The sequence below is a fragment of the Hermetia illucens genome, chromosome 1 (genome assembly GCF_905115235.1).
Source record: "Hermetia illucens chromosome 1, iHerIll2.2.curated.20191125, whole genome shotgun sequence".
Classification (NCBI taxonomy): Eukaryota; Metazoa; Arthropoda; class Insecta; order Diptera; family Stratiomyidae; genus Hermetia; species Hermetia illucens.
The window spans coordinates 42,236,187-42,251,258 of record NC_051849.1 but is presented as its reverse complement, the minus strand read 5'-3'; the positions used below and the strand labels follow the sequence as shown (position 1 = coordinate 42,251,258).

The 15,072-nt window shown below is 38.2% G+C and overlaps 1 protein-coding gene across 1 annotated transcript in view; it reads right to left on the bottom strand.

Moving 5' to 3' along the window:
* Positions 1–11,682: 11,682 nt before the first annotated feature.
* LOC119661526 (heparan sulfate glucosamine 3-O-sulfotransferase 1) overlaps positions 11,683–15,072 on the bottom strand; it is a 29,602-nt gene continuing 26,212 nt past the window's right edge. The window contains exon 7 of the mRNA XM_038070902.1: positions 11,683–14,344. Within this exon, the coding sequence (XP_037926830.1) occupies positions 14,121–14,344 (224 nt within the window). The 3' untranslated portion in view covers positions 11,683–14,120. The remainder of the gene's footprint in view (positions 14,345–15,072) is intronic.

Here is a 15,072-nt window from a genome sequence, read left to right as displayed (position 1 = left end):
TTTTCTCGAAACTGCATGTTGAAAATCGGCTGCCTCCATAGCCCAAAATCTATCCAACGAAATTCTTTGAAATTTTCCCGATTTATTCAGAGCATATTTCTACGGTCCGCAAACTAGGATAATTGCGATTCATTCAGTAGTTTTTTTTATTCATTGAAGAAGTCTTAAAAACACTAAAATTCAAAAAAAAGTTTAACAAGGCACCAAAAATTTGGTTTTCAATATTTTAATAATCCTAGTTTGCGGACTGAAGTTAAGTCTCTACGTTAAAATGCCGTTTACTTTTTTTTTCCTCTAAAATGATCGCAGCGCCCTCTAGCGTGGTAGCAGAAAAACATCTATTTTTTGGAGATGGGTGTATAAATTGCTCTGTATTTCAATAACGAACTATGTGATCGGACTGGAAAAAATTACTATGCACGCTCAAGATATTAATAAAGCCATGGTGAAAAATTTGTATTTGTATCTTTCTCCAGTTCTTCACAAAAAATTTCTAAAAAAAACCGAAAAAATGGCCTTCATACGGGATGGCCCCCTTAAGTCTATTTGGCATAGATTCAACTAATTTTTTTGTTAAATTTGGTGAAATTTTTTGCCATTCTGTACCCAAAACTATTTTAAGGTCTTTTGTGTCCCTTATGTTATAATATTTTAATTTTTTTTTAAAATAGACCATAAATGTTCTATGGGATTAATATCGGGACTTTGTGGCGGCATGTTCAACTATTTTCGACAATTATAAAGCAACCAAAGGCGCTTATTAAGTGCAGTATCATTATCCTGCTGAAGTATGTACTTTCTGTGAATGTTCAAATTTCGGCCACTGTCATGCAAATTAGCTTTTAAAATTTGAATGTATTGTTTGGCATCCATTATACCATCGACAAACTGTAAATTGCCGGCACCAGAAGCAGCAAAACATCCCCAGACCATTACGGAACCGCAACCATGTTTGAAAGTCGGTATAAGGTTTCTAGTGAAGAGCATTGTATTCCTTTCACGCCATATTCGCACACGCCCGTCAGATATTTTCACATTAAACTTACTCTCGTCTGAAAAAATTACCCTTCTCCAAAAGCGGAAATCCTTGCCCAGATATTTATTTGCAAAATTGACTCTTTTTTTTCTATTGACGTACTAATAAATGATTTGCGAACAGCAATACAACTGCGCAAGTCAAGTCTCCGCAAGTAATTCCGAACATTCTGCGGAGTTAATTTGATTCCGAATTGCTCGTCGATAAGTGCGGCTAATTTCACTCCACTATCCTGTACAGTTATGCGTCGAATAAAGGATTGCTGTCGTTTACCGGTCTCTTCGTAAATCGCAATGACACTTTGGATGGTGGAATGATTTCTATGGAAAATTTTTACTATTTCCCTTAACGATTTGCCGTCCTTGTGCAATTGCACCACTAATTTTCGCTAAATGTTAAGCAGTTCACCAGATTTCCTACCCATTATAATTCTTTTCAAAAAAAGGCATTTTTTAACTATGCTTTGCTCGAAATTGCTTATTACACTTTGCTTGAGGTTAACAACTGAAATTTTACAGGGTGGCACAACAAGTATTGTACTAAAAGCATATTTCAACCGATCGACAGGGTGTACGAATACGAATTTTGTTTTGACTTAAGCAAGAAATTCCATTCCCGTTAATGCAATAGTTAATATGTAGTATACGAATACGGATTTTGCATAGAGTATGTACATTTAACATGCCAAACTCCACAGTTTAATGCGATATTGTATTGTATTTTGGGTTGCAATAAATTTACATGGATCAGTAATTTTACGATTTTGATCAAAATCGGGGATATCATGTTTCATACTATAGTCTATATTATTGCATTTTTATAACTCTAAGATAAACTTAAGGGGGTTCCCAGTCAATTTCCCCTAAAAATTGTAATATACTATTATTGACTTAATTTGAGTAGGCATCGATATGGAAAGTATTTTGAGTTCTGGGCACCATATAGATGCAGCTTCGTATTTTTCAGAATTTTCCGTTTGGTTATTTCTGAGAATGGGTCCGTCAAAGAAGTCATCGCTTTGGACCCCTCGAAGTCTCAGCCTTTCAAACAAATGTCAAAACTAATTCTGGCTTCGAAAAGTATTGATCCACTAAAACCTTCAATTTGATACCCAACATGACTTTATTCGATGGAAAAAAAATGTTGCATCTTCTTTTGCATATATCAGCAGGTTAAAGGGGCATACCTATTTCACTAGTTTCCAATTCACCTTTTTCCCCCCTCTGCATATTATTGGGGTGTCAGGCAGAATGCTATAGCCTTCCGCCGTGAAGTAGGATCCCAGGAAATGAATTATGAGAAGTAGATGTATCTTCCTTCTTCAGACGGACAGAAGAAACCGCCTTGTCTTTGGTTGCCGCTTTATATAGCCTGGATTTGTGGCTTGTGTCTTTCTCATTCTGGCAAGGTTCGTGCTCTACCAGGCTACGTCCCTTGATGACTTAACTATCTTAGCCGGACAGCTGACCTCATACGCGTCAATGACGAATTTGCAGAGACCTTTCACCACTCTTTCTAGCTCCAATTCCTTCCTGATATCAGCATACCTAGTATTCTTGCCTGGTGCTGGTTCCGAATTTTAGTGTGTTCCCTACATTATGAATTATATTATGAATTTCACAAGGTACTTACCTCTTCGATTAATGTCGCTGCTTGCCCAGACCTCATGATGGGCGTTGGCATCGCAGCCGAGAAGAAGTTGTAGCACGTTTCTCTCGCAGAACTTCATCAGTGTAAGAACCAGTTTCCGGTGGCATCCGCGTATCATCTCTTGTGAAGTACCTTGATGCCACGAATGCTTCTCGGGTGTTCACTTGGTTTCGAATGAAAGTTGGACAGCTACGAGGTGTATAGTTAGAAAGTCTGAAAGACATACGTATCTTAACTTTCTTTTAAAAATGATGCAGGTCCTTGGTTTTTCACAAGAGGAATCCCAAATTATCTGCAAACTTGCAGACCGCGAATCTACCCCCGGTACACTCAGGGTTCTTAAGCCAGCACTATTCCAATGTTCTACTGGGAACTTGGCCTTGCAATTACTACAGATGTCGCTTTTGCATGGTGGATGTTTACCTGGGCTACTTTAGTGCTGGCCATTGGCTCCGTTAGTGTTCGGAGCTCTTCTCTAATATAGGAGCATTACCCTCCTCCACCGATATGGGACCTTCTCGCGTTTTCCTTTCCGACTTGGGCTCTAGAAGTCCTAAATCAATGTTGTCCAGCTTCTACCCTTCTATGGGTACTAGGCCCACTTCCCTGTTCGGTTCTGCGCTTTCAGTCTTTATGGCTTCCGCGATTCTTTCGGGAAGCTCGGTAGGCTTACCAAAAAATGTCTCCTCTGAAGTAATCTTCCATAGTTTCTTCCTGTGCATGTTCCATGTTTTGAGTGATGAGGAGGCGTAGAAGCTTCTCCGTCTCAATCAGTGCAGCTTTGGGAAAGTAGATCGTCGTAATGCGTGCCCCTGGCAAATCCCCAATTTAGGGTCTATAGTTCTAAGCCAGTCCGCCGTGTCCTCTGTCGTGCAATCTACAATAAAATAATAAAAATCGTTGGCGCAACAATCCAATTGGATTAGGGCTTTGAAGTATATTAGAGCACTTCATTCAAGACCGTAACGCAAAACTACAGGATTACTGTACCCTATAGGAGGCAATGTGGTCAGCATTGCGATCGCCCGAGATTATTACCTTGATTTGACTCAGGTACTCATTCACAGCTGAGTCGACTGGCATCCGACGTCAAATCACGATACAAATTCTGCTGCTACCAGTGAGATTTGAACCGCGACCTTCCATATGACAGCCTTGCGCTCTAACCACTCAGCTATCCGGACATTTCTACAATATAAGACCTGGTCGAAAGCATATGCCGGTGAGCACGAGCTCCTTATTCCATCCCTCACACATCGTCATGACCTCAATTATCTTCTGCACCTCACGAATGAGTATTTGCTCCGGAAAAACTTTCGGCAGTATGTCCAGTCGAATCCTCTTTACTAGATTAGCATAGCTAACGGCGGATCTCTTGGTTCCTGCTTTCACTCCTAACCGCCGTGAGATTTCCCCTCTCTTGGGCTCGAGTTTAGGTTCCTTGGAAGCCCTTAGAAGCTCCGCTGTTTGACCTCTCACCTTCTCGCTTTTTAGGTGTGGGCATCTGGCTCTCAGTGTTACGAAGATGTGCTTCCCACGAGTATGGGAGTTTGGAGGTTCGCCGTGTTATCGCCCCCCCCCCCCCCACAAGCAGTGAGGCTCCGTTTGAATACAGTTAGTTACCTCCGATTGCAAATTATCCAATGGCCACAGTCTGCATAAGACTCTTGATTGGGGGGAGGGGGTTTTTCCACTCTGCGGTCTAGATCCGTAGTGCTTTGTAAATAGTAGAGCCACCTCTGGCTATCATCACCCACTAACGGTCTTGGTTGACGATAGGCTTGGCCACTGGGGAGCCACACAACAACCTCCAGAGAGCTAGGTTGACTCCCGGAAGCCTGTATTCCGCATGAGTCTATCCTGCACTCTATTGATTGACCCCCATCATATATATTCCAGCAGCGTAAAACATCCATCCTCATGAGCAGTGACCTAAAATCTTTTCTCTATTCGACATTTCTCAGTGTGGAATGGATTAAGTTAGCATTGAGTATTTATGTACACTGTGCGCTTGTAGTGCTGGCCTAGTTTTTCTATAAGTCGATAAGATGCTTCAAATAATGATGTTATGATCGGTGAATAAAGCATTTATACTAATATAAAGTAAAACATAGAGAAGGTCGGGTAGGCGAAATAATTCTAATCGCCAGCCAAATAAAATTAAGTTACATGTAGGCTAAAGACAAGCTTGTGGTTTATGTATATGTATTATTATTATTCTGTTAAGGGAAAGTCGCACCGCATCCTTGTGCCCCTTTTACTGGTTGTAGTGTACCTATTGATCATAGTATCTCAAGCAGGCCTATAACTGTTAGGAATTTTAGTATGTTCCCTACTTTCAGACCTTTCAGCTTTGCATCTGGTATTAAGTGTTCTCCCAGATGCCTCGACCTACTTTGCCCAAGTGCCGGACACTGTCCCAGGACGTGTATAGAGGTTTCGTCATCCTCCTCACAACACCTGCAGACAGTGTCCGTAGATATCACTAGCTTCCCTAGGTGATAGTTCAGCCGACAATGACCAGTGAGAATTCCCACTATGATTCGGAGGTTCTTTGGTGAGGTTTAAGCAATCCTTTGTGCGTATGGGTTCGTATCCCCCAATAAGCACCCTGGACTGCACCATCTCTGGTAGGCCCGCCCAGTATGGTTCCCTCAATCATTCCTCTTCATTTCTTAGATTCATAGCCATGAAACCGTTTCCGATTTCACAGAAGGGTTCCGGTCCGTGTAGAGGCGTCCCTGCTCCCTTCTTGGCTAGTTCGTCCGCTGCTTCGTTGCCTTCCAACCCAGCATGGCCTGGAACCCAAAGTATCCAGACATTGTTGGACGAGCCGAGTGTATTCAGTCTCTCAAGGCATCCCCATTCCAGTTTAGAGTTCACCTGGTTGGACCTAAGTGCCTTGATCGCTGCTTGGCTATCGGTGAGAATAGCTATGTTCTGCCCCCTATAGTTCCTTTGCAGATTAAAGGAGACACATTTGTCTATGGCGTATATTTCCGCCTGGAATATGCTAGTGTACCTGCCCATTGGCTCAAAGTACATTGTCCTAGGACCAATGACACCGGCACCCGCTGCCTCTGCCCTCTGGGATCCGTCAGTATACCAAGTAATCAGTTGCAGGTTTAAGCCGTACGTCGTAGCCACGCTCTCCCAGTTTGCCTTGATACTCCAACGTGTTTCAAACTTCTTATCGAAGTGAAACCTCGTTGTCATGTTATTCCTTGGTATCAGTAATTCGGGATACCGCCTAGAAAGAATATCAATATTCCTTCGGTTTAGGCTGCTCCCCGCCTCACTCATACTACCGGCCATCCTGAATATTGCCCTCCTTGCCTGCATCTGTATGTGCAGATGGGGAGGGGTTAATCCCAGAAGGACCTCCAGGGATGCCGTTGGGCATGTCCTCATTGCCCCACTGATACACACGCAAGCCAGCCTTTGGAGCTTATGTAATTCCCTGGCTTGTGTGCTGAGTTCGGTTCTTTCTGCACAGATTACCGCTCCATAGGTAATCATTGGCCTTACTATTGCAGTATATATCCAATATAGTATCTTCGGGCTGCAACCCCATTTTTTCCTGCTATGAATCTGCAAGTCATCAGAGCCCTCGTGGCTTTCCGGCATGTGTCTTCCAGAGTAATTTTTGGTCTAGCGTAATTCCCAAATATTTGACCTCTGTTTCTCGTTTCACCTTCATATCATGTAATGTTATGGCTCTCAGGTGATCGAGCCTACGCCTCCTAGTGAATGGTACTATGGTGGTTTTGGCTGGGTTGATCCGCAGTTCCACCTTCCTGCACCAGACACTAGTAACCCTTAGTCCAGTTTGGATTCTATCACATAGGGTATCTTCATATGTAACTCACAATATACTAAGAAATAAAATCAATCATAGTCTTTGTATTGAGTGAGTATAGTTTTTTCCTTGTGAATGACTGAAGTCAACCACATAAAGGGTTTTGTCCATCAGTCCATCAGTTTACCTCAGTAGGCTTATTATAGCACAATACAAGATTTCAATTTGAGTTACACTCCGGTTCGGTTTGCTATAACCAGAAAGATGTAATGAAACCACCTTCGCTTCCATCAATTATGCACTAATCTTTTTATTTCAGCTTAAAATAATTTAGAGCTAAATATTAAGTAATGTAGCCTATATTTAAATTACACATTTGTACAGAATTCCATTTAATTTCTTTTTCAAGTTTTTCAGTGTCAACATTCCAGAATTTATCCTTTTTGCGACTATTAACTGCACGCTATTGGATCAGTGCTTGAAAGACATTCAGGTTTATCAACGTAACATAAATAGTAAGTTTGATTAGAATTGATGAGATAGTTCTTGTATGATATAGGAATATACAAACGAAGAAAGTATGATTAAATGTTGGTGCTCCATGTATTTATAGTTAAAGAATTTTTATCTGAGATGATATATTGTATGTATTGGATATGAAAACAGTTATAAAGTTTTACATCGAAACGGTTAGCTGCTTTAAGAAGGTGAACATTAGGTACATGTGTAGGATTCGTTTTAAGCGGAATAGATATGCTTGTATAATATGTATATGCTGTTGTTAGGATTAGTTTATTTATTTTATGCGTATTGAGATAGAATAAGGAACATGGAAAGCTAGGGAACATCTGTAAATGTGTGATGCCTTAAGTGTCCTTAGACGTTCAACAGCGTTGTGCATAGCACTGTCCTCCAGATCTGGAGTTTTTTGTATGAAAAAAAGAGATAAAAGTAGGCCTGCACAATTTTTACCCCGGGTTCGACCTTGAAGAGGGGCATGAAGACCTGCTCTCTCAATATGGAGGTAGTGGCTCCTTGGAAAGCCTTGAAGAGAGCAGCTTGGTAGTGATGATACTCATGACATGATGAGCAACTATGGAAGATCAATATTCGATGGAGCTACAAAAATGAAATAAAATATGATTCTCAATATATACTACTGTTAGAGCACAATATTGATTGATTGATATTGTGCTGATGCCATGCGGTATGAATGAACTACTTTAATGTCCATCGATATTAAAATAATGCATTGTTATTGATGATCGGTTGCTTTGGACCCTTAGATGGGCACAGTACGTCAACCACATCTACGTGGACCGGCTTTTTGCTTGGTAAAAACAAAATTATTTTCACGACAATAAATTGATTAATTCAAAATATACTTTGGTACAAAGAGTGTCGAATTTGTAGCATTGCACAGTTACGTTGAACGTTTGCAGGACATTTAACGCAAAGGTAAGAGATTTCTTATTGATGTTCATTTGCAATTGAGACTAGGGCTCATTTTGATGGAATTGAATTTGGAAAAACGATGGCAAGCTTTAGTTCTCAACCTTTATTAAATTTTCCCTAAAAGCATGTTTCCCTAACAAATTTTTCAAAAATTTTTGTATCTACAAATTATTTGCTATCATTCGTTGTATATACTGTATGTGGATGATGTATGTATGTATGCATGTATATATGTATGCAGGTGCATGTTTCGCTTGTATGGATCAGTAATAAATTCACTGACACTGAATTATCAGCAACTTTTTGTAAAATATTGAAGATATCAACATATTCCATGAAAACGATGATTGTCCAAAATGGGCTAGGAAATTTAGAAATCAATGATGAGACCACCATCTACGTCTCGTCAAAATAAAATACATATGCCGATGTTTTGCAGTATTTAAAAACATTAAGTTTACTGTTTGATCTAGGTTTTTTTTTTAATTGTTTTTAGTTTAGGTGTATTTATTCTCCGGATATACCTATATTGCGGGAACTAGATCCTCCCTTCTTCATTGTATTTCAAATCTGATCTGAGATCCACTGAAGAAGGATGTCCGATCTACGTTCATACTGTCGGGCAAATTGCGACAGTTGAAAAGCTCCAAAATGCAGAAGCGACATCGAAAAATTTAGTTGCATTCCAAATGAAAATACTGCATACGCTGAAGCGACACTAGGAAGCTAATTGCATTTATGTTCGTTTAAAGACGCAATCAAGACGGCTGCACAGAAAACCATCGGACGCGAACATCCGAGTAAAAGGACCCAGACGCATCTTCAGATTCAAGGATAACTTTAAAAGGCATAATTTAATAACCGGTTACAACGACGAACTTACCAAAATAATCACAGTCGGATTCCGGCTCAAAACTATATTTTGTTTGGAAGAAACACGGACGCGGAGCAGTTAAAAAATCGGATACTTGTGGAGCTACTAAAGGCAAGAAGTTTAGGAGTACATCTTGACTCCAAGTTAACGTGGAAACACCATATCCAGGAACAATACCAAAAATCCTAGGGATTGCTTTGTGGCTGTATGGTTTCTAGATTCGTCTTCGAAAAGACATAGCGGAGATATATGCCATTTTATTGGCATCAGAAGAATAATTGCGTCAGAAGTGGAGGGGTCGTATCATTCGAATCTGTTTCGACAGTCGGGCAGCATTATCAGCACTAAACAGCAACGACATATCAAGCCAGTTGGAGTGGAGTTGTCATCATCATCATCTGCTGAAACTTGGCTGACTGAACAAAACATTCCTGATATGGGTGCAGAGCACCCAAACATCGCTGGTAATGAGGAAGCTGACAGACTGGTTCGCCAACATTCTGACCATTTACTGTCAAGTCTACTCTGAAGGGAGAAGTGTCAAGGAATTAAGAGAGTCGAATAGAGAAATTTGTACTTCAACCGGCAGGAAAAAGTGTTTGTGAAGGAATTCGGGCAGCTAGAGCGGCATTTTTGTTGTCCCTAAAGGAGATACGGCCCTGCGCTTCGTATGTAGCTTCCCGGCCTTTTCAGACTTCAGATCGCGAAAGCCGATGAATAGGTGATCACCGGGGATAGTGCATTGGGGCTAGTAAAGGTCTGTGTGCTTGGAGCTGCGGGTCCCTCCACTAAACTAAACTAAAAGACAAGAAGTTTGAGGATGGCATCCAAGCTTCATGAACTGATAAACATTATTTGTTCTGATGAAACTATAGTTATCTAACTATGCCGAAAGATGGATGCCAAGATTTGATAAAAAAATGGCACACTCTGCTTTGCGAACTACAGAGGTATATCGTTGTTGTATATATGTTGCAAAGTTTTGTCAAAAATAATCGAAATCGGCTTGAAATCTTCTCAATAAATATTGTGAGCGAATATGAGGGGGGATTTTAATGTGGAAAGTCAACCATTGATTAGATATTTTTGGTGAAGTAAATATTGGAGAAGTGGTGGGAATATAACGTTGATGTTCATGACATTTACTTTAACTTCAAACAAAGCATACGGCAATATCAATCACTCGCTGCTGTACAAAATATTGGTAGTGGATAAAATCCCGCTCAATAGGTTGCGGTGGGTGGATCACTTAATCCGTATGGGCAAGAAGGAAAAGAAAGTCGGCAAGGGCGATATCTATAGTAGAAAAAGAAAACGTGGCAGACCCTGCCTTAGATGCAGCGTTGGCGTAGATCAGGACATGAGACAGCTCTCAGGGACTCTGCATAAAACTGGGATGTCGGGAGTTCTTTATTAAGGCAGCCTGCGCGGTTGATGATGGTGACTTTTCAAAAACTCTTATTGTAAGTTTTGCTAGATTGCTCCAGAGAAATTATTTCCATCATTACATCATTACCGTTAATGGAGTGGGACAAATTCGAAACATCAGTCTGCACTTTTCATCAACTCCTCAATTTATCTCTAACCAATTTGTTGGGTAGAGGTGGAGGCTGTATTGGGTGCTTCTTTGCTAGTGGCAATTATGTTATGCAAATGGTAAGTGCGTAACACAGTTGGCGTCTTCTAAGATTGATGCGAAAAAAAGTAGAGACGCCCAGCTTAGTTGCGATAACTTCGCCACACTGCATCCTGCCTGAGCACACTTCTTCGTCAAGGGGGTCTAATTTAATTGACCTAGTCCTCTAGGTTGGGGGTTTGAAGCAATGGGCCTACAGCCAGTCATCTACCAAAAAATTTAACATCATGTGCAGAAAGAGGATGAACAGCCTTGGAGAGGATTCATACCATGAAAACGACCGCGCAAACAAATAAATGACTACTCTCTTGGATCCTGGAATGTAGGATCATTAAACAAATCTGATACTTGAAATAATAATAACTTGTTGTTTCTTTTTCGTTGGTGTGAATATTTATTCTTGCAAAACCCGATATTTCGGGAACCACTTGTTCCCTTCATCAGTGCTAACAAGAAGTTTGATATGGTAACTACGTCAGCATCAAACACCAAAGAGGTAAAAAGTTCAAATAGCGCTGGTCAAATAAGAAAAATAAAGATGGGAGACTACAACTTTGAGACGGTTGGTAATTTTCCCTATTTAGATTCGAAAGTTATAACTGATAACCGAAGTCTATGAGCGATACCATAACCGGCTGATTGTGGACGAAATGCGGCGGGTGGGTCACTTAATGCGTATGGATGAGGATGATCCAGCCAGGAAAGCCTAAAAGGGCAATATCTATGGCAGAAAAAGAAGACGTGGCACACGTGCTTCAGATATCGAATTGATGAAACTCGGCGCAAAACCGGTATGTCTGGAGTTCCTTATTAAGGCAGGCGTCATTGATGATGATGAACACAGACGATTTTGAATAAGTTGACAAGCTTATTTTAATTCAAAAATAAATCTTTAAAATAATAAACATGGGTTCACATATGTTTATATGAACTACTTATATCTCCTTCGAGCGATACCATTGAAAAAAAGAATTTGTGAAAAAAACGTGACGTGCTATGACAAAACGGAGTTTATTTTTGGATTCAGCGCATCGAAAATAAAAATCAGTTAAATTTATCAAAACAGTTTTTGGAGGAAAAGTCTTGCAGACACTTTAAAAAATAAAAGTACATTTAACTAAAACGATCGGACAACCATCGTAATACGATACGTTGCAGTAAGCAAGAGAACTATTTGAATTGTCTATGTTGGTGAGAAAAAGTGTTTTTTTAGTATAAAATGAACTAATCGGTTGTTTTGGAGAAGGCTGTATTTGGACATATCTTTTTTGTGTATTGTAGTTTAGGCAGTCATAATTGCATGCAGACAACATCTGAATTGAACAAATGATTTTCGCAAATATAGCGTCGCTAGGAATATCTTTTACATTTATCATATAGAATCTATCAAACACAACTTTATGTAAAATTTATTTTACAAAATGCATTGTTTACTCACGTTTCGTCGTTTCATTATGTTTATTCAATATGAATGACATTTTTAAAGTTGGTGTTCTTTTTTAAACCAGTTTTAACATATTTTTCGCGCATTTTCTATTTACATTATTTATATATATTCATTTCTTCTTAGTTTTCGTTTTCGCTATGATTAATTTCAAATGATATAAAGAATGGTTTTGAAAGTGCATATTAATTGGAAGGAGTGCACATGTAAATTGAAAATAGTTTAATATGAAGTATTTATTTATATTTATGAGTATGCATTAACCTTCGCATTAAATTCTTTATTTCTAAATTTTTAAATGTTTATCTGAATAAGAATGGTTCAAAAAAATATGCAGTAGTTGTATATGACTTGGATATGTATTCAGTTCGAAGTATTGATATGTATTCTTATTTTTGATTATTCAGTACGTTTAGTTAGAGTATTTTGTAAAATCGCAACTTCACAATTAGAATAACAGAAATCATAACATTACGCGGCGGGAGTTGTGATAGGGTACACCTATTCAAGCTACAGGGGTGAAGTTACGATAAAAGTAAAAAAATATGCAACGAGATAATATTACATACTGCTGGTAAAATGGTGGAATAAAAATGAAAGGGAACGCCTTGCGCAGATAGAATTAATACAACGAACATCATGCTACATATTTTCTCCAACTTCATCATAAAAGAATTGGGTAATTTGTTTTTTGATAATTTTTAGCTAATATTTAAACAATAACAGCCACGAAAATGATTCTATAAATTCATTTTATAATTTATTTCAACATAAAAGTTTAAATTGCCTTGTCTGTAACAGTTGACATATGCTAGGTTTTATTGTAATTGGCCTTATTTTTCCTAATATTGGTTTCTACCTTTCAATAGAGTCAAATACACCTAACTACTCAAGCTTCGAATTACTTATTACTCTTTAATATACCTAACATCAAAATTAGAATAGTTATCTCTGAATTTGTATATATAGATATTTTAACAATGATATGTATTCGTGAAATATTGTACTTAAAACTAGTTTTCTAGTTTCAATATGATATGTTCCAGTTCATACACCTCAAAATACTTGGGCTTGATTTTATATTGATATGTTTTGTTACAAGCATCGAGGTACACGCTTAAGATTTAATTTGTTCCTATTTGCATATACTATATTATTAATATTATTTACGCACTATTTAAATTTCAAATGTAAGATTCATTTTTTGATATGTATTTGGTTGCAATTTTGGATTTGTTTTCGTACATCTTTCACATTTATTTGCTTATCACTTTCCGACAATTTCATTGATATGTATTCAGTATTTTTTATCACACATACGACAAATGTTCGCTTGATCATTCTATATTTTTGAAATTGTATTCATTTAGAATAAATTTAATTTTACTTTAAATGTTAAATCTAATAAAAAAATCACATTATGTGCCAACTCGATACTGATCGCTTTTTTGTGCTCATAATAAATAATTATCATTTTGTTTAATTTATGGCATTTGATATGTTTTATTATTATGAATTTCAACACTTCAACATTTTTTTAATTAAATTGGTTTTTCGTAAAACTATGGCTATAATAACTTTATTGCTTTTGTTTTTGAGTGCATGGGGGTTTTATTTGAACCTTCACATTTGTGATAGCATTTCTTATAACTTAATATAAATTATTAGAATACTAAATGTCAGAAAATAAGATTACTATTTCTTAAGGAATAGCTAAATTAATGATAATTTACGAGCATATGTATATGGAAATTGCATATTGCGAACCCTTGTAGAATATTTATTGAAATGTTATCAGCAATAAAAACTAAAAAATTACTACAAAAACTATCAAAATGATGATATTATTTTATCATTTTTTTAGATGAATGTAACATTGAAACTAGCATATCAGTAGCGCGTTGGAGAATGAAAATTTACCTTTGCAACTTAATATCTTCCCATCAAATATGAGCAATAATATTGAAAAAAAACTATTAAAATAATTTACTCTAGCTACAATCTATTTGTGCCTTTTTTTTTAAAATTGCCAATAAATGCAATTCACATTTTATTCCTTATCTAAGCCTATTGAATATTTTCCTGGATTGATCCATTTGCCACAATGAACCATGGAAAAACTCACTGGCTCTGAAGTTGAGAATGAAGTTTGCTATTGCAAAAATTGCTATACCATCCTTGCATCATTGTTCTTTAGCAGTCCATACATTTGCATACATTTTTATCTTACTCTTCAGGCCATCCGAGATCTTGACCCACGAGTTCATAAAATTTCTGATTATGTTCGGCGAAAAATTTCCTTAGCTTTGAGACGACCAAAGGATCAATATGAGGGTGCTTTCGTCCTTTTGTCTCACGTAAGCAACGATCACCACTGTCATAGCGTAAGCAATAGAATCCTTTGGTTTCGTTGAAGTAGAAATGCATATTGTTTATCCGGTGTTCAATGCCTGGAAAAAATATTAAATTTAAATGGAATTTCTTTTCTAATTCTCGTTATTTCTATAATAAATGCCTTTCCTTCATATGTTCAAATTCTTATATAAATTCTTTACGTCCGAGTTACTCCAGATATCGAATATCGGATTTTATCTATAGTGAATAATAAATTTTCAGTAGTTGGGTTAGAATAATCTCACCCACTGGAAAAAAGTTTTATGTTGGTAGTGAGATCGGTGGGAACAGAATAAAAAACAGGTTAGTGTCAAGCGTGTATGTGCTCCATCTATCAGGCAGCCAAACTCCCCTGACCAGTTTGCCAGTCGTGAACGCCGACTGTACGAGATAATATTTTGAATCGGATGGCACGGGGTATAGCTAACCCGAATGTTAGCAGTTCGACGAGATAAAGGCGGGGTTCCTGATTCAATGATATTCTTTTCCTGTCAGGACACAGAGTTTTTCTCACGTGCTTTGACTCAATAGTCAAACATGTAAATCCATCTGAGGTAAGCTACTCTAGTAGTGACCAGAAGCCTCGAGGTGGGTTGGTGATATTGCAAATTTCTTTCCCAAGGGAGATAAACTGCCTGGCGGCCTATCAGGAGAGGGTACAAAATCAAAAAAAAAAAATATAATAACGCGAAGGGTGATTGACGGGGAAGAATTAGCCCCGAATCAATCGTGACCATTCAACTACGCGCCGAGTAGCCCCGTCTTCCCTTCTTCTTCACGGGCC